Source organism: Galeopterus variegatus, unplaced genomic scaffold (genome assembly GCF_000696425.1).
Source record: "Galeopterus variegatus unplaced genomic scaffold, G_variegatus-3.0.2 Scaffold1615, whole genome shotgun sequence".
NCBI classification, from domain to species: domain Eukaryota; kingdom Metazoa; phylum Chordata; class Mammalia; order Dermoptera; family Cynocephalidae; genus Galeopterus; species Galeopterus variegatus.
Window position 1 is genome coordinate 281876 of NW_007727726.1, and position 26161 is coordinate 308036.

General features: G+C 35.5%; 1 protein-coding gene across 1 annotated transcript; it reads right to left on the minus strand.

Annotated features, from left to right (window-relative positions):
* Nucleotides 1-696: 696 nt before the first annotated feature.
* Nucleotides 697-25677, minus strand: CPSF2 (cleavage and polyadenylation specific factor 2, 100kDa). Its single transcript, XM_008578000.1, has 15 exons — nucleotides 25648-25677; nucleotides 22205-22332; nucleotides 21227-21398; nucleotides 19626-19785; nucleotides 19443-19548; nucleotides 18018-18147; nucleotides 15405-15520; nucleotides 13974-14161; nucleotides 13094-13384; nucleotides 12353-12372; nucleotides 5931-6098; nucleotides 4963-5188; nucleotides 3111-3410; nucleotides 1649-1783; nucleotides 697-1292 (listed from the first exon to the last, which is right to left on the minus strand). Exons 1-15 carry the CDS (start codon nucleotides 25659-25661, stop codon nucleotides 1200-1202), a joined length of 2247 nt encoding a protein of 748 aa, XP_008576222.1. The 5' UTR covers nucleotides 25662-25677; the 3' UTR covers nucleotides 697-1199.
* Between the last annotated feature and the right edge of the window lie 484 nt (nucleotides 25678-26161).

Consider the following 26161-nt stretch of genomic DNA (forward strand, 5'->3'; position numbering starts at 1 on the left):
ATGATTTTAATCCTTTTAAAAACACGAAGTGTAAAGAGGACTTAAATACTTAAGAAATAAACATCAAGGTCTGCCACGATTAAGCTACTTCCTAAGAAAGCATCAACAGATTGCAATAGAGTGACATGATTTTCATCGCTTAAGTTCAATGAAAATTGCATATATTCAGTTTTTTCTCTTGAACACAAGTGGTTTATACTATATTAGTGCCTCTAGCCACAAGAAAGACATGAACACAGAAAAGATGACCTAAGCCAACTTCAATATTATTTTTGCAGTAATACGTACAAAATCCAACCACTGCTGCAATTACCTCAAAAGACAGCAAGCCTAAGAGATGAAAATGTTTATACCTTTTAATTATGCTATTACCTTATAAAAATGTGAGGTTCAACATTTGTTTTCTTAAAAATAGAGCACTAAACAGTTTCCAATACAGTAACCTAGCTGATAGTTAAGATGTGTCTAAAATGTATGCAGAACCCTTAAGACTAATAACACATCAAGTTCTCTTGAATTATGTATAGTCAAATGATGGTGTTATAATTCAAATGGAACAACAAAATCTTGATAAAACAGGAAATGAGAGACATAAAAATTGATTTCTGAACCAAATGTATACTACCTCACACTAGAGTGAATCACTGGGAAATATAGGCATGAAGCAGATATGACCCACATGAAAACAATTGCATATTAGAGTTCAAAAGAAGAGGCATAGCATGTACCTTTATTTTTGTTGTTTAAATACATAAGTTTCAAAAAACTGTTCTATCATTTTTTTTTGTAGCACATCTTTTCTAAATTATTCCCACTTTTCATTCTAGAAAATATAAGAAACAGTCTGCAAGAACTCATGCAAACATGTTTCTCTAAGGCCATGAACTGGTTTGCTAAGTTGCATTGTTTTCTTAAGTATAAAGCCCTTCGAGAATAATGAGTCTGTAAAGGAAACCAATCACCTTCAATTCTCAGGCCTGTACACTTGGTAGGACCTCTATCACTCTGAAAGCTGAAAGGTAGAATGCTCATTTGAACATTAGCAAAATGGTCTCTATTTACATTTTAAAAAATCTAATACATGTAAGTTTTTCTGGCAATTCCTTTTGTATGTTATAAAACAAAAGAGCAAAAGCTTAGAATATAAGAATCCTTCTTTCTTAGAAAGGTCAAGCAGATATTTTTTGACACCATGTCCTTTACACAATGGCATACTGTTCATATAAAAGGTCTCTTATCCTATAAAAATCTTGACAAAGGCAGCCTTCTAATCCGATGCGTCCAGTTTCCGTCTAGAAACCAAGTTAAAAAAAGGTCTTTAGTATATTTTCTATTCATTAATATGCAGACATAATAACCTAAATATATTAAATACATTACGATTAGTCAGGGAATAGGTTTCTCTGATTCATAGAATATGGATATAATATTCAAGTCATGAATTTAACATAGACACAATTGTCAGAGGATTCAAGCAATAAAAAATTACAATAAAATTATGTATCATTCCTTTGAGAGTTACTTTTACAAGACTTCAAAGTCATCATTATAAGTATAAATTACTGATCTTTGGTTCTGTGAAATTACCAATGAAGAATTACAGAATTCAAAATGTGATCAATTCAGCCCTTTTTAAAAACACACTTACTCTACGGACTGCTACTTGATTGTTGCAAACAAGTACACCTCCTACAAATTCAGCTTGAATCCCCTCCCGTAAAAGAACTTGTTTGAAGTCTGATAGTCTTGGTTCATTCATAAAAACTGACTGATGTCCAGGAACCTTAGATAAGGTCAAAGGGGAAAGAAAAACTTCAAATAAAACACGAGACACACAGTTGTACTGAATAAAGTGAAACACCACATGATCTAAGATATTTTCTATTATTCCCTGAAGTCCTCTGGCAGATCATTTTAAGACTGTAAATCACATTCCAGGTTGTTATTCTGAGTTTTACCTCATTATTTAACAGTACAAGGCCCTTTATTTTCTGAATGTTTCACAATCAATTTGATTAGTCATGCCTCATAATAACAGAGATGGTTGGTAAGGTTATGCTCTTCACTCACCCACTTGTCTAAGGGGGTCGACTAGAGTGCCAGTAGGCAGAACTGAACCAAAAATTCATTTTCCAGATCCCAGTTATTTGCATAGTTCAGAAGATAACTCTTCTTTAAGCCCATTTGCACTTTTCTTCCTCCCTCATAGTGAAAGCAATGGATGCTACAGGTTTTAGAATCTGAAAGGAAGTGGTTCTTGCCTAATGCTGCTACTTTGAAAATGTCTTGACAAGCACTAGCCTTAACACAGGGGACAAAAAAAAAGATTCTAATTCCTTCTCCCAATTTCAAGAGTAGTACTAGAAGGGAATCCAATGACTGAGGTTGTCTCTCTATTCTTAATTTTATAGCAGGGCTAAAGACATTACCTGACATGTATGTAAAACTCTTAAAAGTTTTAATACTTTTAATTACCTAAAATCTTTGCTAATTAACTAGATACCTCTTGAGAACATCTAAAACCTAGACTAGAATTATACTATACTTAATAAAAGATTTCTAACTATATCAAAACCAAAACTGATTGGAACTGAATTGACAACATGCAAAAATAGAGTCCAGAGTATGATGTTCTTAGAAAACTATAACTCTCCTGATTGTGAGGATCACCTACCTGCTTCCAATCAATTTTAATATTTAAAAACCATACTGAAAAAACAAATCATGAAAAAACCATGTACCTTAAAAGATTTGCTAAAGTTTCCTTTAACTTATCATTCCCTAGCTGTACAGAATCGGTTCACTCACAGACACATAAGACAGTCTTGAGTAATCTTTTTTAAAAACTCTGAAATCATTCTACATATGACACATATTTTAAATGGCTAAAAACATAAAAGGAAGGATGATGAATTAAGGACGAGATCAAAAAAGCATTAAAAAAAAATTTTTTTTTACCTCATGAGGTGGCAAGGGTTCCAGTGTAGGAATGATCTCACTCTGAAATCATTCTACATATGACACATATTTTAAATGGCTAAAAACATAAAAGGAAGGATGATGAATTAAGGACGAGATCAAAAAAGCATTTAAAAAAAATTTTTTTTTACCTCATGAGGTGGCAAGGGTTCCAGTGTAGGAATGATCTCACTCTCTTCACCCGTTTCCTTCTCATCATCTCCAAACAGACTTTTCATGGCCTTTTGCTGCGCTATAACGCTAGAATCTGAAGGAGCGTCCACTTGCATTTCTGAGTCTTCTCCATCATCCTTCAGTTCTCCTTCTTCTAAAATAACTCCTGTGTCTACTTTGGAAACTCTCATGTCTAAGACACCATCTATCCAAGCTAATTCAGCATCTTTTGCTTTACAAAACTGAAGGGAGCTGACAAGCGAGTCTTTTAATCTCACCTAGGCATGCAAAGGGGAGGGAGAAAAAATAAAACCCACAGAGAATAAATTAGCAGATTAAATATAACCTATTATTATCATTTTCTAACTCTGGAAATATGATCAAAATTTGAAAACCTTTCACTCATCTGTTCTTCACAATGACTTGTAATGACCTAATTACATATAAGACCATTAGGGCCCCTGTCTACTTCCCAAAGCAGAGGTTCCTAACCCTGACTGAACATTGGAATCACATGGCAATTAATAAAAAAAAAAATTATGCCAGGGCCTCACCTCCAGAGTTTCTAATATAACTGGTGAGATTAAGACCAGTGCACTGAGTCCCTCTGACTCCCTCAATGCTCCCCAGATGGTTCTTATGTGGAGCCAACACTGAGAACCACTGATAAGTCTCATCCTCTACTACTTGGTGTACTTTCCTGAAAATACCATGCAGTTTCACACCTCCAATATTCTTGGACTGTTGCTGCCTCTTGTTCTGGCCAGAATAATTTTTATGCCTGGTAAATTCCAATCCATTTCATCCAGATATAGACATCACTCCTGCTTTTTTTTTTTTTTTTTCCTTTTTGTCTTTTTTCGTGATCGGCAACGGATCGCAACCCTCAGTGTCGCGCCCATACCGGACCGGGACCGGCAACGGGATCGCAACCCTCGGTGTTGCACCCACACCTCGCTCAGCCAGTGAGCGGCCGGTCTGTATGTGGGATCTGAACCCTCGGCGGGAGCGCTGCTGCACTCCCAAGCGGCGTACTGTAGCAGTGCGCCACTTGGCCGGCCCCGCTCCTGCTTTAAATTGACACCATCTTCTACTACCAGATAAGAGTTAATCTCATCTCTGTCGTGCTAGTTTCTGTACATCATTTTCTATAGTCTGTAGTTTTTTGTACCTGTCTTGTATTTGTTTCAATTAGGAGTAGAACCTTGACATCTGTGAATTCTTATAAAACTTTTTTTTTTCCTTTTTGTCTTTTTTACTGACCGGCAATGGGATCGCAACCCTCGGTGTTGCGCCCGCACCGCACTCAGCCAGTGAGCGGAACCGGTCTCCACATGGGATCTGAACCCTCGGCGGGAGCGCCGCCGCGCTCCTAAGCGGCGCACTCTCCAGTGTGCCACCGGGCCGGCCCTTATAAAACTTTTGAATTAGTAAACACTCATTATTACCCTCACCACTATACTTTTGCAAATATTGTTTCCTCTGCCCGGAACACTCTTTTCTCCTCTCTTTCCCATTCTATCTGTCCTAACAACCCACCTAAACACCTGTTAGGATTCAGCTTAGTTATCACTTCTAGGAAACCTTCTCTAAACCTCTAAATTTGGGTTGGGTTCCCCCTTTTTATGTTCTCATACATCCTATACTTCCTTTCTCAGCGGTATAATAATGTGATAAATGCCATTTCCTTGTTCTACGCCCCACAGACTATCAGATCTGCTAGGGAAGGGGACCACATCTGTATACTCACCCCTGTATTCCTAATGTATCTGTCCTAATATGCAACAAAAAGTACCTACTTCTATGTGGCCCAACTGCCAGCATATTTACCTGGTAGATGTGCGTTTCACTAGTGGCATCAACTGTCTCATGGAGCTTTGGCATGTACACTTTAATATCTTTCCCACCAAACGCGCGGCAGCACTCTGCCAGATCTTGACTGGCCTCTGGTGGGCCATGGACAATGATCAGCTGTCGTGGTTTCATTTGATTAATGATTTTTTTAATGGAATCCCCATCAGAGCGTCCTTCATAGTCTATGTAAGTAACCCTGGCTCTGCAATTAGACATGATTATTCAAGCTTACCTTTTTGATAAGTCAATTCTTTTTTTTTTTTTTTTTTTTTGGCCGCTGGCTGATAACGGGATTCAAACCCTTAAGTTAATTCTAAAACTAAGTTTTTAATGGTTTTTATCATCAGGAAAGAAATATAAAAATATAAAATATATAAATCATAAAATAACACGTGTCATAGTGTTAATATGTATTACTTAGATCTCGGCTATACCCAAGAATATATACTAAATGTCACTGGACAAATAAACCTCTTTGTTCTCTGATGACTTAAAAAAAAATTCCAAAATGATCACTTACTGGTATTATTAACTTTACTAAGTAGAAAGGGGAAAAAAGATTAACTTCAGAATACAACAGCATTTTCTAGACATAAGGGCTACTAGAGATGTTTAAGTCAAGGCATATATGAAACAAGCAATTACTCAGAAAAAGTAAACTTGTAAGTTGCACTATTCTCTTTCACCTGCTAATAGACTTATTTAAAAGGCTACAAATGTTTCTTCATATAAATGTACAATTTAATGTTCCCACCACCAATTCAATTACTTTGGCATTCAAATATCATTAATGAAGAGAAAACACCACCATATTTCATAAGTCTTTTCATAGAGCACAAACTTACTAGAAAATATTCAGAAATTTTACTATTGAAGCAATGTAAATTATATACGTTTGAAAATTTATCTTATAATCTACTTCCAAAATGAACAAAAGCACTTACTTTATTTCAATAGATTCTGTTGTAGAAATACACTTCGTAGGAACATCAGATAAATCCTGATCCATGGGTTCATCTCCGTTTGTCAAACCAGATTCTAATTTGCTTTTTTCTTCTTCAGTAGCTTGAAGTTCTGGCACTAAGAAATCCTCTGGTCTAAATAATAAGTCTCTAATTAGAAGTATTAAAACGTGAGCTAATATTATATAACACATATAACTAACCAGTGAGCGGCATAACATTTAAACTCCTTATGTATTTTAAGATTTAAATGTACATTTGATCCGAAGCCAATGCAATTTCATATATCACTTAGATGACTGCATATATTATATTTTTCATAACCACTAAAGAGTGCTCTTTAAAACACACTACGTGGACTAGTGAAAGGCCCCTAGACAGGTCATTAATGATCTTAGTGGCTATAACGAGTACTGTTGCAACCTGGCCCTGCACTCTTTTCAATACTTCTTTTTTTGTTTTTCTTTTTGTCTTTTTTTGTGACCAGTAACGGTATCACAACCCTCGGTGTCGCGCCCGTACCGCGACCGGCAATGGGATCGCAACCCTTGGTGTTGCACCCGCACCGCGCTCAACCAGTGAGCGGACCAGTCTCTATATGGGATCTGAACCCTCGGCGGGAGCGCTGCCACGCTCCCCAGCACCGCACTCTACCGAGTGCGCCACCAGGCCGGCCCTCAATACTTCTTTTTCTTAATTTCTGTAATTTCCTTTACCAATCCTAACACTTATAAATCTCAGAACTCCCCTGATGTCGTTAAGACTCCCAGTTATTTCCTCCTGCTCAAAGAAAGCAGATGACTCTCCATTTGTACATCACCAAGAAGACTGAGATACAAAATCATTAGGTCCTCCATAAGCCTTTATTTCAATGTACTATTAAGACATCTATCTTCCCATTTTTACTTACAAGATCAAAGAGAATTCTAGTTAAAATTTTAAAAAACAAAAGAACTTTTTTTTCTTTTAAAATTCTCTCCCTAACCACTTATAATTGTCTATGTCTCACCCCCAAATCCACTCACACTCCTCTCTGAGAATCCAGGCCTCTATTCCCCAACACCCAGATTGCTGCAGCAGCTTAACCCCTAGAGTTCAATATCTACACTATTATCGCATAATAATAATAGCAGTAGCAACCACTTAAAGCACATATAGTATGAGTACAGGTCTAGGCTGAGAGCCTTAAAAACACAACCTCATTTAATTCTTATCCCCATTTTTCAGACAAGGAAATTGAAGCTGAAGAGCACTGCCCATATATTGAACAGATTGGCCACTTTATATAATTTGGCATAGGTGAGGCCTACATATATACAACACAAAACCCAAAAGCCATAAAGTAAAAGATGATTAAATATGGTGACATGAAAAAATAAAGAAAATCTCCGTTTGACATTATAAATCTCATAAAATTAAAAAAAAAAAAAACAGAAAAATATTTGCAGCACTATGACTACCAGAAGCTGCTTTTTCCAAATCAGTTAAGAAAGATGATCAGGGTTGGCCGGTTAGCTCGGGTGGTTAGAGCGTAGTGTTATAACACCAAGGTAAAGGGTTCAGGTCAAGAAAAAGACGATCAACACTCCAAAAAGGACAAAATACATATATAAAGGCAATTTACAAATAAGACAATAGCAGCCATGAAAAGATATCTAATTTTACTAATGATTTTTGAAAAATGCAAAAAATAAAAAATGTAATACAATCTGTTTAATATATGAGATTGGCAATACTGATTACTATATCAGGAAAAGGTACCTTCATCTACTGTCTATGGGGAAATTAGCACAACTATGTTAGAAGGCAATTTGCTAATGCTTAAAAATTAAAATGTACCTGTCATTTGGTACAATGTTTCTACTTCTAGAAATTTATCCCACTGAAACAACCACACAAATGTGAAAAAAAAGTACACTGAAGCAATGTATTTGTAGTAGTAAAAAACTGAAAACTTTAAAATCCATCAATATGGAATGATTAAATCAGTAGTTCTCACACTTTGCTTTGTTTTTTGGCAGCTGGCCAGTATAGGGATCAGATTGAACATTTGACCTTGGTATTAGAACACTGCACTCTAGCCAATATTTTCATACTTTTATCTCAGGACTGTCTTAGACTCTCAAAAACTAGAGAATCCCAAAGAACTTTTTTTTTGTGGATTATATTTATCAATATTTACATCAGAAACTAAAACTGAGAAATTTTAAAAAATTATCTGTTTTATTAAAAGATAATAAAAACATTACATATTAACATATTTGTACAAAAAATAATTATATTTTCCAAAGCAAAAAATAAAATAGTGGAAAATAAGGCATTATTTTACAGTTTTCCAAATCTCTTTAAAGTCTAGCTCAACAGATTCTCATACATGCTTCTGCATTCAATCTCTTGCAATACGTTGTTTTGGTTAAAGTATATGAAGAAAATCCAGCTTCCCACAGATATACGGTCAGAAAGGGAAAAATATTTTACAAGCCTTTTCATGAATATTCTTTGATACTACATTAAAACTCTAAAAAGTGGTAGTTTCTTAAAGGTTAGTTATAATGCGAAATGTCAAAATATACCAATAAAATTTCTGTACTCTGTTATATTAAAATTTATTCATGTATCTTGCACCTTAAATGGATCTTTTATTCACACAATTGTTTTGTAACATCATGCATTGGTTATACGGAAAATACTGGTTCACCAAGTAACACAGATCTTACACATGTTGACAGTTATTTTAAAATCACAATTACAAATATCACCACCAATCTCATCAGAAGTCTTTTAAGTTTAAGCTGTCAATCTCACAGTGACAGGTAGAAGCTTCCCATAATTCTAATTTTCACTTGAATGTTAGAATTTTATCAGATTTAAGCAACAAATGCTGTCAAGTGTTTTCCTTAGAGGAACAGGCTCAATTTACAAATTTTTGAGAAAATTAATTGGGTGCCAAACCACCAAGTCTGAATAACCATGTTATTATTTCACAAAAAATGGTATTCCAAGAAAAGAATGACGAGTTTAACTCACAACTCAAAGAACTGTACAAGTGTTTTTCTTGGAGACAACCATCGTACTTTTAGCATGCAACACAAGTGCTTTATGGATACTTCCCATCTTGTCACCCAAATTATTAAAAGAACCTTTTACTAAAATGACTTAATAATATTAATAACTATTACTGTTTTGCCAAGGACATTCTTAAGTGGGACTGTTTTTTTTTTTTTTAAAACTACAAATGCGTGGTAGTGAAAAATGCAGTGACCACTGATAGAGTTTGGTGCCACTGTCTTGATTTATGCCAAGGTGCCAGCACTTCATGTACTATTGCTTTTACTCATCAGCATAGATGTAGGCACTGTGAAAAGGCAAATAATATCTTAATAATGAAAAATAGTTTGGACCTTGTGGACTCCCTAAAAAATTCTCAGGAACCTGCAAGGGTCCTCACACCATACTTTTGGGAACCACTGGATTATAAAAATTACAGTGCACGTATACAGTGTGTTATTATAAAATTACTAAAAAGAACTTATTTAAAAGCATTTGAATATATATAATATAACAAGTACTATGTAAGGTACATCTACATCTACTTACACTGTTCAAGACAGACTCAGGTGAAAAAGATGATCAACATATCAAAAAGGACAAAATTCATATAAAAGCATTTTGTGGTGAAAAAACAAGCGTCAGAATATGTGAATGATTTGGTCCATTTCTTCTTTAAAAAAAAATAACATAGGTATATCAATAGGGGAAAAAAACTCAGAACATATATGCTTCAAAAGTGTCAACTATCATGACAACTAAATGCAACATGTAACCTGGGATGTCAGCCTAGACAAAAATGGAAAGAGTAATTATAAAGGACATTGTTGTGGCAATCAGCAAAAGTTGAACGGGATGAGTGGATGAAATGGTAGTATGGTAGAAATGTTTATTTCCTTATTTCAATGGATGTACTATATAGTTTTGCAGTAGAGTGTCCTTGTTTTTAGGTAATACACACTGCAGCATTTAGAGGTAATGAAAGAACACCTGCAATTTCCTTTCAAATGGTTCAAGAAAACAGTACCTAATATTATGTCTATGTGTATATAAAAAGCGATAAAGCAAATCCAGTAAAATGTTGACAATTGGGGAATCTGGGTGTACTATGTTTGCAACTTTCTTGTTTAAGTTTGAAATTATTTCAAAATAAAAAGTAACAAAAAAAATTAAGCCAAAATCAGCTGATTCTAATGTACAGAACAAATAAGTGACTTACATGTTTATATCTGGCATCCCACATTTGCCTAGTAGGTTACTTGAAAATAAGTTTCATTTAGAAAATAGTGTCATTTTTTTTAATCAGACTACTAGCAACTCATATAGATGTCTGTCTCACCCACAGATAAACTTTACGAAACATTTACTCCCATGATTTAGATTATGCCTGTTGCTATAATAAATTTTACTGTCCATTTTTTCATTTAAAATATCTAAAATTAATGTCTATATTCAGAAACAGATTTCTCGAATAATCAACCCTAAGATTTTTTCTTCCTACTCTTTCACTGTATTGCTTCCAAATAAATCCTTTTCCTAATCCAAATCTACTTCAACCTATTAATCCTTATTCATTTACCATTTTTGCTCTTTCTAAATGAGGAAGACCTGACTCAGGATGGCAATAAACATAGATGAAAAAATACCATTCATTGTAAACTCTTGTCTAACATGATCAGAAACCTGGTGTACTAGATATTCACTCTTTTGGTCATTCATGAATTCAACCAACAAATTTATTGAGGACCTCCAATGTATCAGGCACTGTTCTGGGTGCTAGGGATATTAAAAAAACAAGGTCCATTTTCTCATGGAACTTGTATTCTAATTGATAGCAGGAAAGGAAGACAATATAACAGGAATATATCCCCTGGGTTGGCAACTAACTAGGTAGTTATTTCAGATCTGTAGTCAAAGGTCTACGTAAGGAAGTAACCTTTAAACTGAGACTGTAATAACAAGGAGCCAGTCAAGTACAAAAGCAGGAAAGACTTGCTAGTCAGTATTAATTGCTATAAACTTTAGAGTTAATGACACTAGTTTTGGAAAATTGATAGATGGGTTGGTGGTTATTAAGCAAAATGATCTTTTGGCATATTGGACATTTAGCTAATTGTCTTGCTCCTGTGACAGGTGATAAGGCAGCACACACAGATGCAGAAACAGGTTAATATATTTAGTGGTGGAAAGATAAAGGAATTCCTGTCTGACTACTTCTATTTTGTTAAGTTTGAGACGAAGTCATGTACTATGGATGAAAGCTCAGAGTGAGTTGTGGGATGTCTGAAGAGAAAGAAGATATAAAATTACCTTACTATAGAGTGATGTTGTAGTTTGAATGTCTCCCAACTTCATGTTGTAACTTAACCCCCAATTTGGTGGTGGGAGGTGGGCCTTTAAGAGGTGATTGGAGGGCTGGCCCGGTGGCGCACTGCTACAGTGCGCCGCTTGGGAGCACGGCGGCGCTCCCGCTGAGGGTTCGGATCCAACATACAGACCGGTTCCCGCTCACTGGCTGAGCGAGGGGCGGGCGCAGCGCCGAGGGTTGCGATCCCGTTGCCGGTCCCCAGTCCCCAGTCCGGTACGGGCGCGACACTGAGGGTTGCGATCCGTTGCCGGACACGAAAAAAGACAAAAAGGAAAAAAAAAGAGGTGATTGGATCACAGAGTCTGTGCCCTCGTGAATGGATTGATGGTTTAATGGGTTGTCATGGGTGGGTTATGATGGCTTTATGAGGAGAACACATGGGAGAACTCTTGCTCATGCTGGTTGTTGCCCTGTGATACCTTTTATCACCACAGGACCCTGTAGAGAGTTCTTACCCAGAACGAGGCCCTCACCAGATGCACCCCCTGGACTGTGGACTTCCCAGCCTCGAAAACTGTAGGAAATAAATTTCGCTTTTTTTTTTTTTATAAATTACTCAGTTTCAGGTATTCTGTTATAATTAACAAAAAACAGACTAATACAAGTGAGAAAGGGAATATCCTACAGAACACTGAGTGCTAGTCTCAGGTGCCCTTTTGAGATGTGAGGTCATGAATGGTAAGGGAAATTTGTACACATAGTAGTCTTTAAACTCCAGTAACATAAACCTGCTTGAGTACAGACACAGACTAAACAAATGATCTGACTAGGGTCAAGGCTCTTCCAGGTGAGTAAAATAAAAAGAAAGAAGGGTTAGAGAGTTAAAGATGTATGCAAAATTAAGATAAATGATGGACCACTGACTCTAAGCTAGAGGGTTGATGGATAGTAAAAGGTGAGGTTTATGAATTAAAAGTCCCAATGGGACCAAAGAGTTGTTGGCATTGCAGTGCAAGAGAAAGTCAACTGTAAGATCAAAGTGGGATACCTGAGGTAGAGATCTGGAGACTGTTTGGTCATAACAAGGTTAAGGATATGACCATGGGAGTGGACAGCATGATAGTGGGAATGGATGGCTGAGGGAGAGTGGAGGAAAAGATCATTAAGAAACAAGGTGTCAAAGAACCAAGAGGACCAAGGAATAGATTACACAAATGGATGCTAAAGTAATCAAGAATGAAATCCTGAGTATCAATGGACAGGAAGGGTGAGAACCAGGGTCTAAAGTCACCCGTGAATGACAGCAAATGACCAACAGATCAGCAAATGTCAGAAACAAGGAGGGGTTAGCATATCATCAAGTCTGAAGGCATGAACTACAACGGGAAGAGAAATGGCTTGAACAAGGACACCTACCCCAGCCAAAGTACATGAATCATGAAGAAAAAAAAGAGTTATCTATTTAAGAGGGCTACAGGAAAAAGAATGTCATTAGGAAACAGCCATATTTCAATTAAGGAAAAAGCAGGAAAGATGAACTTTTCAGCGATAATGAGAATACGATGTGTATGGATACCTCTGGGTATGGTTCCAGGAACCATGAAAGAATTCAAGAATGAGAATTTCAACTTAAAGGTTTCTAAAATTTGTGCTACTCAAGGCTCTTTTCTGTTATTCTGATAAAAATTCTGAAACAACTTCAAGTTTTATTTTTGCTCACTGATTTTTATATATCATGTATAATGTATCCCCAAAACAGATACGATAAAGTTCATATACAAGCTCTTACCTCTATTTCTGTAATTTTTTCAGAAGGATTATCAATTAGGAAACGTGCTAAAGTCCCAGGAGTAGTTCTGTAAGTTAGAATGACTGAGTTTTTAGGGTCCTGACACCACTGAATAAAGAGATCCCTTGAAAATCCACATTCCAGGTCAGGTTGGCTGGCAAGTACAACTTTGGGGCTAGGTACTCGAGCCAAGTCAGAAAGACCATGGCATAAAGAGAGATGGCGAAACTGAAATGGATTATTTCTTTTGTCTTCAAAACATCTCATCAATTTATCACTCATCCATTCTACCTAATATGGAGGAAAAGATGACAGTAATTAGAAAATAACGTATTATAACTTCAGTGTACCCTACCACAGTCAAGGAATTCAAGTTCTATCTTGTTTTGTCTTTTCCCCTACTGGTTGCTTAAATTTGTTCCATTTTGACACGCAGCTTATTTTCTGCTCCAACTCCCATTAGATCCTCCCATCCTAATTTTCATCCCTAAAAATCCAATCTTGCATTATGTTTCACTTACATACTTCACTCTGTACAGGTTCTAAATGAATATTTTACCCCTAGAGATTGCTATTTCAAAGGAAAGAGCTTACTCAAAAGAAAGAGAACAATGAATTCTAACATTTATATCTTACGAGGTAGGTTCTATTTTGTCCCTATTTTACAGTTTGGGATAAAAATAGAACCTACTTCATAGGGTATATAAGGATTAAATGAATACATGTAAAGCACACAAACAGTAAATGGGTAATGTTTAGCTATTATTAACAACCTCTTCAACAGAAAAATAAAACCCAAAGGACAATTAAGAAACTACATTCCATAAGCCCAATCACTGTAACAAACTTCTGTATTAAAAGTGATAACATTAAAACAAACCTGAGACTTAGAAAACTCCACCACATTATAACTGACATTATTTAGGAGTGCCAATGAGTAAACACCCAATCCTGCATCTTTAGTTCTCCAAATCTGATCAAGAAGTTGAGCAAGTTCCAAAACTCTGCCTGCAGTGTCCACTGCTATTAATACATTTCCATCACCTCGAAGTGTTTCCAGGACATTTGCTAGAAAAAAAGAATGTAAAATCCCTATAGAACATAACAATACTTGGCTATAAAATTAAAGATAAAGTTATCTCCCTGTTTTTACTATAAAGACTGTAATTTATAAATAAGCAATTACTAGGCCAGCCACAAAGTGAAAGGACTTTGTTTGAGGTCATTATAACCACTTTTGATTCTGTTAAATACATCTTCATAGGAATTAAAAAGCAATGTGATTAACAAATTTTTTTTCATTGAAAAAAGATAAATCAGTGCTTCACAACCTTTTTCACATCATAATACATATAGGAAATTATATTTGTATTACTGGGAAAACTGAATGACTAGGCCAAATGAAACCAGTCTGGGGTTTCCAGGCCACCCAGTCTCACTTGTCCACCACAGTGAACTTCGTTATGGTTAATTCCCAAATTTATATATACACATGTATACACACACACACACACACACACACACACACACACACAATTTTATATATAAAATACATATTGTGTATGTATGTATGCTTGTAAAATAAAAAATAGATCATATTCCCTTCCAATAAAAGCATCTTTATAAATAGATTTCCTTGCTCTAGATAAAACTCTGTTTGGAAATATTTGATAGAACCAAACTAGCAACAACAAACAAAAAACCAAAAATTGAACAGCTTCTTAAAACTAGTGTAACAGTATATAAGTTACACTTTTTAAAGTTGACTAAGTCAGTGGTTGCAAACATGTTTAAAAGTGGAATCCAGATTTCCCTGCTGAAATCCTATATAGCTTATGAAAAAAGAATATAGGGTGAAGCAGCTTGAGTCAAAGCAGAAGCAAGCAGCAATGGCCCATAGGTACCTCTTTAGAACCAAGACTACGAGATTAGAGTGTAAAACACCTAATGCCAAAATTAGCGGACTATTTGCATCCTCATTTATCACTTTTGTTCACTTTTCTTTTAGACCGTGTTTGTCTAGTAGATTTGTACGAGGTCTTTATATATAGACACATACCAGTGAGTGCCAGGGAGTGCTAGCTACATGCTGAATGGCAAAGAGAAGCCAATCTTTACATTTATTCCACAAAAGTTAAACTCAAAGGGCATCTTCTTATACAAAATACTGATATGGTCACATAATATTTTTTCAAAATATTAAAGTTAGGCAATCTCTTATGACCAAGAAAAATGCTAAACAGAAGAAACAGTAATTCATACTACCACACACTTCCACAGCACTTTTTAAAGGATATTATATAACACATACTCAGAAGTTGCTCATCTCTCTGTTTTCTTCTAGGCTGCACATATGTAGCATTAAATGAATCTGTGATAAGCAGGGAGGGTCTGCTTAGCATTTCCAGGGAACATCCATTTAAGTGGCTATAACAAAGTTTAAGAAAAAATATTTTATATCATTTCAAATAAACAATAGCTTCTCTTCCTTAAAAAATGAGCAATTTCTTTTATAAGATTTTTCCCCTTTTAACTATAAAAGAATACATGTTCATCAATAAGAAAATCTGGTAAATTCAAAAAAAAGGAAGGAGGAAAATAAAAATCTTCCAGAGTACCATCACTTAGAGATAACTGATATATTTTGGTATACATCCTTCTAAGCATATAAAAATTTTTCTGTGCACATACATACATATTTTACAAAGCTGATATCCAATGTACCCTTCTATATACTCAGTTCGGCATATCCTGGTTTTTTCCCCATGACATTAAAACTTTAAAAAATTTTTTGGGCTGGCCCGGTGGCGCACTGCTATAGTGCGTCACTTGGGAAGCGCGGTGGCGCTCCCACCGAGGGTTCGGATCCCACATACAGACCGGCCGCTCACTGGCTGAGCGAGGGGCGGGGGCAACAGCGAGGGTTGCGATCCCGTGGCCGGTCCCGGTCCGGTACGGGCGCGACACTGAGGGTTGCGATCCGTTGCCGGTCACGAACAAAGACAAAAAGGAAAAAATAAATAAATAAATAAAAATTAAAAACTTAAAAAAATTTTTTAATTGTACATTTGTGGCATATAGTGTGTGCTGTTTCAATACATGCATATATTGTACAATGATTCACTTAGGTAGATAGCATATCTATCACCTAACATTTATCTTTTTTCTTATGGTGAGTACATTCAAGATCCTCTTTTCTAGCTATTTAGAAATATACATTACTATTAGCTATAGTCATGACATTAGAATTTTTTTCTATACCTAATTTTTAACAATTGTAAAAACATTCTACTGTGTCTGTACTATTTATTTGATCATTTCCTTTTATTGATAGTAGGTCACTTTTTTGCCATTACAAATACAAGTAATCTTTCAAAGAACATTTTTATAAAAAGTCACAATTGCATTTCTGATAGTTTCTTTAGGACACACTCCTAGAAATGTATTTACTGGAATCTACAGTATGACTAAATGGCTTTCCAGAAAGCTCTCCCTTTTCCAGAAATGTTCAATCACAAAGACTGACCAACTCACTACATGCTTCTCAGAAGAATATCACCATTTAAAAATAATTTTAGGGGGTAAGGGGGAGAGTGAGATGCTGGTTAATGGATATAAAATTACAGCTAGATAGGAAAAATAAGTTCTACTGATGTATAGTCAACCCAGGAATCTATAATTAACAATGATTACTGCATATTATCAAACGACTTGAAGAGAGATCAAATGTTCACATCACAAAGAAATGATTAAGTTTTGCAATGATGAATATGGTAATTACCCTGATTAGATCATCACACATTGTATACATGTACTGAAATATAAATGTACCCCATAAATACATACAGTCAATATCTTTCAATAAAAAATTGTTTAAAAAGCAGTGTTTCAGAAAATTTTAAAAAATAATAATCTTAATGGCATCTAATAAAAAAATCATCATTTAAATTTTATCTTTTCTGACTTTATAACTTTTGTCCATTTGCAACTGATATATTTGTGATTGACTAATACCCAGTCATGTATATATGTAAGTCTTTAGGCAACTTGCTTCAAATATTTTCCTTAGTTTATTGGTTTTTAAATTCAATTTATTGTTTCAGACATTTTGAACCTGTATGTAATCAAATCATCAGACCTTTTGTTTGTAAGTTAGTTCATTATCTTCATGATTACAAAGTCTTTTCCAAATCAGAGATCATGATCACCAATATTGCTTCATTTTCTATCTAATTTTAATCCATCTGAAATTTATTTTGCTACATGGTAAAAAAGACACAAATTGATTTTTTCCCAAAATGGTTAAATTCTCCAATACCATTTAGTCAAATATCCCTCCTCTCCTCATTACTCTATGATGACAAAACTAAAATTTAATTAGTCTTAAATATTTCTTAATGTAATGATCTTGAGGTTACAATAATCTTATACAAAATGCTTTGAACTTAATGTACAGATATAACAAAAGCAGCCTGTGTGAGACTAAATACCAAATAACTTTATAGTAATGCTGAGTACCAAATGAAGTATATAAAACTATAACTATTGTGTCCCCTTTTAAAGGGAATCTTACTTTAAATATAGTTGTATAGCAATTACTGACTTCACAAAACAAACAAAAAACACCCACAAAGTTCTGTTATGTAGGCCAAGAGCATATAAAGTACAATTTCATATACAAAAATTCATCTCTTTTTCAACATCTCCAGGGAGATATCTGTTTTGTATAGTGGATACTTAAATGTAAATTTTAAATATCAACTTTTCCCCTTACAATGCAAATAACTAAGTAATCCAAAAACAGCTACTATCAGATGCTTTTAAATTGTTCTAGACTTCTGGTTAAAAAAACTGTTACTAATTTTCCCTCCAAAGAATGAAATACCAGTTGCATTTCCTTTAGTTTTTGTCTTGATATACCTACATCTCCCTCTTGTGGTTGAAGTCAACTGCATAAACAATTTCTTCTTCTCCATCTTTGACTATTTTCCATATTGTTCCACCTATCATATGACCAGCTGGCAGAGGTGTGATAGACAAGCCATGTCCTTTACCTATGTCAACAAGATAATGACAATACTCAGATTTCTTTTACAAACCTAAAGAAAGGTTACTTATTTCTAAGCTATTGTAATAGGTAATATATGCGATGATACAAAATTCAAAAGTAAAAATGCATACAGTGAAAAGCAAGTCTCACTCTCCTGTCCCCCACCCACTCCATTCCCTCACTGGGGACAAACACTCTTGCCATTTTATTGTATATTCTTGCAGAGGTATTTGTGCATATAAACTGAATTTAAAAGCCAGTACACTATTAAATTACTTAGTATAACCTAATAAATTTTAAATATTTATATTATACTCACAATTATCAAGTGTTTCCATTTTTGCTAACCTCTAAACAGACAGAATAACAACTCAAATCTTATTATGGTAAAGAACTTATTCTACAGAAGTACAGTACATACAAAACTGCTGAGACCATTGTTACTTCTTGGCTAAATCTTTAGAGTCCATTATTGCACCATTTTTTTCAATGCCAGGGTTCATTTTTCTGAAAATACCTAATACAATTCTCTCTAGATAATAAATATAGATTTAATATGACTTTCTGACCTAATAAAATAATAAACTATTCAATGTCCAACTCTAGAATTTGGTCATTTTCTACTCTGCTGCCACAGCACTTCATTTCACTTCAATCACCACAGTTAGCCACCTGAGCTTTCTATTTTGTCTCCTCAATCTAACTGTAAGCTTCAAGGAGGAGGATCTGACCACATTACTTTTGCTCATTATACACATTAAACACTAAATAAGTTTTTCTTAGGGCTGGCCAGTTAGCTCAGTTGATTACACTGCAGCCTTACAACCCCAAGGTCACGGGTTCAGATCCCCGCACTGGAGAGCCACCAAAAAATAAGACTTTCTCACACTAAATACGAAAAAGGCCTGTGCTATTAATATTTTGTTAGTATTTAGTCTAGAATATTTTAAAATTCAAATGGAAGTTCAGAGTTCCATATCAAGGCAGAATATGCTAATTTTTTTTTTTTAAATCCCTATATAAAGATGGCTGATAAGGGGATCTTAACCCTTGACTTGGTGTTGTCAGCACCACGCTGTCCACTTGAGCTAACCGCTATCCCTATATAGGGATCCGAACCCGGGGCCTTGGTGTTATCAGCACCACACTCTCCCAAGTGAGCCATGGGCCAGCCCAGAATATGCTAATTTTTTATTCTTCAAACTATAGTACGTATAATTTTTACTACAAATTCTCCTTAGTATTTTTCAGTAGGTTAAATCTTATTAATCCAACTATTTACTACTAGAGACATCTTACCTTTCAAATTCACAATCTGAGAGAATTTTAGCTGCTGTATTTTATCAAAGGCTGCATCCACATCATCCAAGGTAAAGAGTGTAAAATCTTCTGTATTGTGGCGAGACTAAAAGAATAACACAAAAGGTTAAAAAATAATCACTGAAGGAGCATAAAAAATTTTTTAAAAATTGCTTAAATTACCTGATAAAGATCATACATGAACATCTGTCCCATTTTATAAACAGGAATGGTTGCATAGATAGCACAGTTCAGACCCAACTTTCCGACAGCATATGGAAGGGCACCAAGATGGAGAGGATCGGGGTGGGACAATAACACTGCATCGATCTGGTGAACATGCCTAGGAGAGCACAACCAAAATTGACTACACACTCAGATCTTGTTTTTAAGAGCAAAGGCTACTCAAAATTATTTGAATTTAGGATATTCAAAATTATTCACCAATTCTGGACTGAAGACTATGCTGGGGTAAAAGAGCGAAACTAAGAGCTAAAATTATGATACCTATGAATTTTTTTTTTCCTTTTTGTCTTTTTTACTGACCGGTAACGGGATTGCAACCCTTGGTGTTGCGCCCGCACCGCGCTCAGCCAGTGAGCGGGAACCGGTCTCCACATGGGATCCGAACATCGGTGGGAGCACTGCCGCACTCCCAAGCGGCGCACTCTCCAGTGCGCCACCGGGCCAGCCCAATACCTATGAATTTTAACTACTACCACTCCTGTTCTGCATAGCTATCAAAATTATGGTATAAGTCACACCTAAATATATGGTGTCTAAACACATTTAAGAAAGAAAACAAGGGAGAAAAAACCAGTAGACACCACATGTAAATTGATTTTGAATGGCTACCTTGCATACTACTAACTTAAGTTCAAAACTCAGCTTGGAATTTCAGAAATTGTTAGGGAAAGGATATTTAAATGGCTATGCGGATTTTTGCCTCAGCTTTATAGCATGGTGACTGATGGCATATTCACTATGGTAAAACATCAATTAACCAGGGAAGCATATGTTCTCATTGATAAAAGAAATTAACGAGATGGTTTGGATTGTGTTTTTTGGCTTTAAGTTCTAAGTTTTTTAAATATTTAAGTCCTCTTTCCTTCTATAATTAGCATAATACTACAAACATAACTAAATTTTTTTTTTGATGGATTAGGATCTTTTTGTATCTCACAGTCATTAGTCTGAGAACCAATTCACAACATTTAGTATCAAAAGATATGGAAAGTAAGCTAAAGTGATATGACTTCAGAACTTTCACATGAAAGGTGTTTCCTTCCCTATTCCAGCCAGGCGCCAAAAAGAAATACAAAATAACAACAAAAAAGAAAGGTGTTTCCTCTCCTCATATACTCTTATATACTCTTGCTCTTTCTTAAAATTAGGGTGTAAAAATGTCTACTGAGATCCATTAACCAAATAACAATTAAGATTTTGCTGAATTTCAATAAACAAAGCTTAAAAGTCAATCAAAATCTTACAGGTCACTTTTTAGCTTTTTGGTATAAGTAAAACTAAGTCTTTTACTATAAGCAAAAAAAAACACTATCCCTATATAGGGATAATAACAATTAAGATTTTGCTGAATTTCAATAAACAAAGCTTAAAAGTCAATCAAAATCTTACAGGTCACTTTTTAGCTTTTTGGTATCAGTAAAACTAAGTCTTTTACTATAAGCAAAAAAAAACAACAGTATGTAACATCAAAATGGTATTACAGTATAGAAAATAGAAGTTAATTTAATAAAAGCCTAGAAATACTAAAAATAACTTACTTCCTCAGGGAATCTATAATATCCATAGAAAAGTGCTCATCCCAGCCACAGTCCAATAAAAATCTAAACTCATCGACTTGGAGAAGATAGCAAAGGGCAGACTCTTCTTGGACCCCAGAGAGGGTAGTTAATTTGATAATAGATGTCATCTTTTGGGTCCAGTAACAACAATCTAACAGGTTTTTCCAAAAGAAATAAAAACAGTTAAACATAAAAGCACAGTCTAATATATATAATAGATGAATTAACTAAAACTATATCAAATTTTTAAGTGCACGGAAATTCCATAATCATGGAAAGCAAACATTCTAAAAGACCCATTCCTCATTGCCAAGTTTAAAAGTTCAAACATAATCTTACACTCTCTTCTTTACAATAAGTCCTTCAGTAGCTCCCCAGAATGGTTTAATGAAAAGTAGCAGACTCTGGAATCAGACAGACCCAGATTTGAATATACTCCTGTGTGATTTGGGGCAAGTTAATTAACCTTGCCTCACCTATGTATCCCAGTCTATAAAACATTAGTATTAATAATATATGTAAAAAAGCTCCTGGAGGACTTCAAATAATGTGTAAATTACCTAGAACAGAGACTACCACATCCCACTTCCTTAATAAATAAATATTTACTGAATTAATGAACTCATCTTTCAAGGTGAATTTGTTCCTCCTTTTTCTTATTCTGTGATGGCTAACTACACAAGTAGGAACGAAGGCCACTGATTTACCAGATGATCTCTCACAATCCACCCAAGATCATCAACAAACTAAGGTAAACTGACTGTCCACTTTTCATAACAGGCTAACAGGGGGCTAATCTCACCACATCTTCCATCCATGTTTTCCTCGGTCACAGCCAAAAATCCAAGGCTCCAAGGTTATTCATTACCACTGATGATAATGGATCTCCTAGATGGACCTCACCCCACCCTCTTCTCCTTCCCAAATCCTTTCAGTATGCTCTTTGATTATACTCACCTACAACTTCAATCTCTTCTCTGAAGCTTCTCTTCACCTGCTTGTCTTCACAGAAACTTGACTGTTCCCTAATGATACCATTTCTCCTGCAGCCTTCTCCAGAGGCTTTTAAAAATCCTCTTGTACCCCTGTATCTCAAAAGAAGGACATATGTGTTCCTTGCTCCTCACTGCAGCTTCCAAACCATGTCTTCTTCTTCCTCTTTCAAATACTCCAGTCCCATCATAGCTCATACCCCAGCTAGTTCACGGTTAGCCTTCCATATTTCCTCCTCACTGCGGGCATGTATTAACCTGAACTCATTCATTGAGGACTTAAGCTTCTCACTCAGTCTTCCTCTCAGTAACTTCAATATTGACCTCTCTGTTCCTTGACTTCCTCAACTCCGATAATCTTCTTCATTTCACTTCAGCTACCCCCCAACACCAAGATTACTCCCTAGACCTTATCACTACAGCACCTGCACCACTTTTCAAAATTTTACCTTCAAACATCTCACTCTCTCACTACCACCTTGCTTACTTTAGTATTCCCACCGCAAAAATCCTTTGATCTCACGGTTGGTATCTCTAATCCACTGACCACTTCTCAGTATCCATGTCCTCCTCCTATCTCCATTCCTCCTGTATCCATGTCCTCCTCCTGCCCCATTCCAGTCATATGGTTTGGTACCAACCCATTATATTACTCAAATTTCTTTCTATCTCCACTGTCACCAATGTCTCTAATATGTATATTTCCCCTGCCTCCAATTTATTTCAGAGACATTCTCTGACCACCCTAAAGTCCTTCTCCACTCTAATTACACTCTATGACATCACTGTATTTTCCTCAAAATACTTAATGCTCTCTATAATTTCTATTTATTTACTTGCTTTGTCTGCCCCTTTCTTTCCTTCAGACTCCCACACTAAGATGTAGAATATATATATATATATTTTTGGAAAATATCTAGGAATATGTAGGAAGCAAAAAGCTTCCTGTGCCCCAATTATATCTATGGCCTAAGAGAAATTATTTTTCTACTCAAATCCAGGCTAACTCCCAGTTTCTTCATTTGGATTGTGAAGTTGAAATAAAAAGTATCTTGCACCCTAGAACTGAATGCATTCATATTAGAACTTTTTTGCAGACAGACCCAGATTTCAATAAGATATTTTTACTACAATTGCATAAACATAATACAACAAAGCTATATCCTTATTAGACATTCATTACTTACTGATATCTCAGCTGTATATATGAAACACCATGAATTCAGAGGAAGAGTTCTTTACAAATCTGAAAAATAAAAGAGCCTTGTGTATGTGGTATAATGATTTACTTCTGTTTCTAACTATGGTGCTTAAATTGTGTCTTAACCTAAGACACCATGAGCAGCAAATAGTGTAAAATATGATCGTTTTTAAAAAAGAAACTTGGCATAATTTTAGGAATCTTAAGCTTATATAAAACAAACCGGGATAAAATAATAAAATACAAAAATAATTAGAAATCAAATTATAATCAGGGGATCAAAATATGCAGTTTAGGAAATAAGATTATAAAAACTGACATTAGCTTATGTTATCGAGAATCATAGAAGTGGGATCTATGATTATTGATTAAAGACTGGTAGGACCTGGGTAGAAATAATGAGAAAAGGTATTCAAAACAGGAATAACATAAGCAAAGGCACAAAACAAAAACTTACAATACCAATAAAAAAAACCCTAGCTTGGCACACTTTCATATAAGCAAAAAATGAAAGAAAAGTCCTAATGAACAGAAAGGTGCAAGATAACGTAGGGCCTTGGAAACCTTGAAACTAGTTCAACAGAGAAACATTTTAAGATTCATTACCTGGTAGAAAGATGGCTTATGGGTAATTCTGTGTATGATTGATTAGATAGGAAGATTCAGAAAGCAGGGAGATAGAGTATTTAGCAGACCACTTCCTCTTCTCAACTTTGCCAGTTCCATTTTGTAACTAAATTTCTTTTTGCCTGACTATGTTTAATAATTCTGTGACATCAATTCATTAGTTATTATCTAAGTAACCAAGGCTTGAAACTAAGTTTGATTCTTCCCTATACTTCCTCTTGGAGAGTCTGTTACCAATTCCTAATTATTCTTCCCTCAGAATGCCCTGGACATATCATTCCCTTTCCATTCCCACTGCCAGTACCTTAATGCAGGAATTCGTTACCTTACACTTGGATTTCTCTGCCTCCAGCTTCTCCTCCCTTTATTTCAACCTAAACGTTACTGCCACATTAATCTTCAGAAACATCCCTACACACATTACACCCTGTCAGAAATCTTTGAAGGTTTTTTTTACTGCTTGAGGAAAACAAAACAAAAAAATCCCAAATGCCTTAAATGGCAATGGAAGGTGCCAGCAAACTCCCCTGACATCACTGCTCATCATTATCATCTCAAGGCCCAGCTCGAATTCCACCTCCTTCCTAATTCCCCCATCATTACTCTAGACTACAACAGCCGTCAACAGAAATATAATGCATGCCAAAAATTTAATTTTACACTTTTTCATAACCACACTAAAAAGTAAAAGGAAACAAGTGAAATTTTAATATATTTTATTTAATCCAACAAATCCAAAATCATTTCAACCTGTAATCATTACTAAAAATTGAGATGTTTTACATTGTTTCTCATAATCCAAAATTCAGTCTTCAAAATCCAGTGTATATTTTACAACACATCTCAATTCAAACTAACCACATTTCAAGTGCTCAGTAGCTACACGTGGCTAGTGGCTACTGTAATAGCACAGTTCTGGACTCTAAACTCTAAAATCAATGCTTTAGACTGTAAAGCATTGTGTTCTGCCACTCCTAAAGTGCAGGGTGGCACCATTCTATTTTTATGTACATTTCTCAGAGAGAATTTTAATGGTATTACCAACCATTTAGTCTCCCAGACTAAAAAGAGTTAATCTCTTACCATCAAATTGGTGGCTACCGTTTGAATCCTATTTGACATTTAATGTCTCTGACACCCTATACTACCCTCCCTCAATAAAGGCACTCATTGCCTTACCTGAAAAATTTCCAATTTCCTCTCCTCTAGTTTTCCTGTTCTCAGTTCGTCCTCCATACAGTTGTCAGAGATATCATCCTAAAAAACAAATATCCTCATGCCTCCTCTTTGCATGAAGTATCCACTAGTTTCCTGCTAGCTAAATAAAATCTAAAGTCCTTAGCTGGAAATCAAAATCCTTCACATGCTGATCACAACCTACCTCTTGCTTCACCAATCAGCCTTGCACCAAATGCTTAAGCACATTTATTTTCCCACTCCCCCTAAGTATACGCTGGATTGCATCCAGGAATGATCTCCTTTTGAGTCTAGCAAATTTCTTTTGATTTTTCATGACCCAATTCAAATATTTATTCCTCTATAACGTTTTTTCGTGTTTCCCAGGCAAAGTTATTTTTTACCTGGCACAAAGCATATTTGTTGAATCGATGCTGAATGTAGAAAGGAAGAGTAAAAGTGATCATCTCCAATACCAAGCACAGTGCTCAAAGCAACATAAATATGAAGGAATGAATCCTCATGATATAAATTCTTTCAGGGCAGTGATTTTTTTTCCTACGCTATTTCATCTCACAAATCTATCACTATTGCTCTCTCAATAATGATCATGCATGTTGATAACACCTAAGGGGAACTATGCACAATCCAAAACAAAAGGAAGGAGTATGGGTTAGCCCGGGAGTTCACTGAGTGGGGTCTCTTCCTGACCGATTCCGGGAGAGCAGCGGTCTCATAACTCGCTCAAAGGGGTTGTAAAACCAAAAACTAAGGTATGAACATAAATGACAGCTCAGGTTCGCCTGGTCACAGGAGGCCAGCCTCGCCAGAGTTTGAGCTGGTTTTCTCAAGAGCATGTACAGTAGTACAAAGTCAAAAAGAATGAGGACTTGGGAAACTGCAGCGATAGTGGAAGCG

Bases quoted from the DNA above. Each gene is read 5' to 3' on its own strand.
- CPSF2 (XM_008578000.1), bottom strand. The intron at 19,549-19,625 runs GTAATTTAAGCA...TTATTCTTTTAG, and splicing joins TCATGTATGATCTTTATCAG to TCTCGCCACAATACAGAAGA. The intron at 12,373-13,093 runs GTAAGAGCTTGT...ATGACCAAACAG, and splicing joins AAAAAATTACAGAAATAGAG to TCTCCAGATCTCTACCTCAG.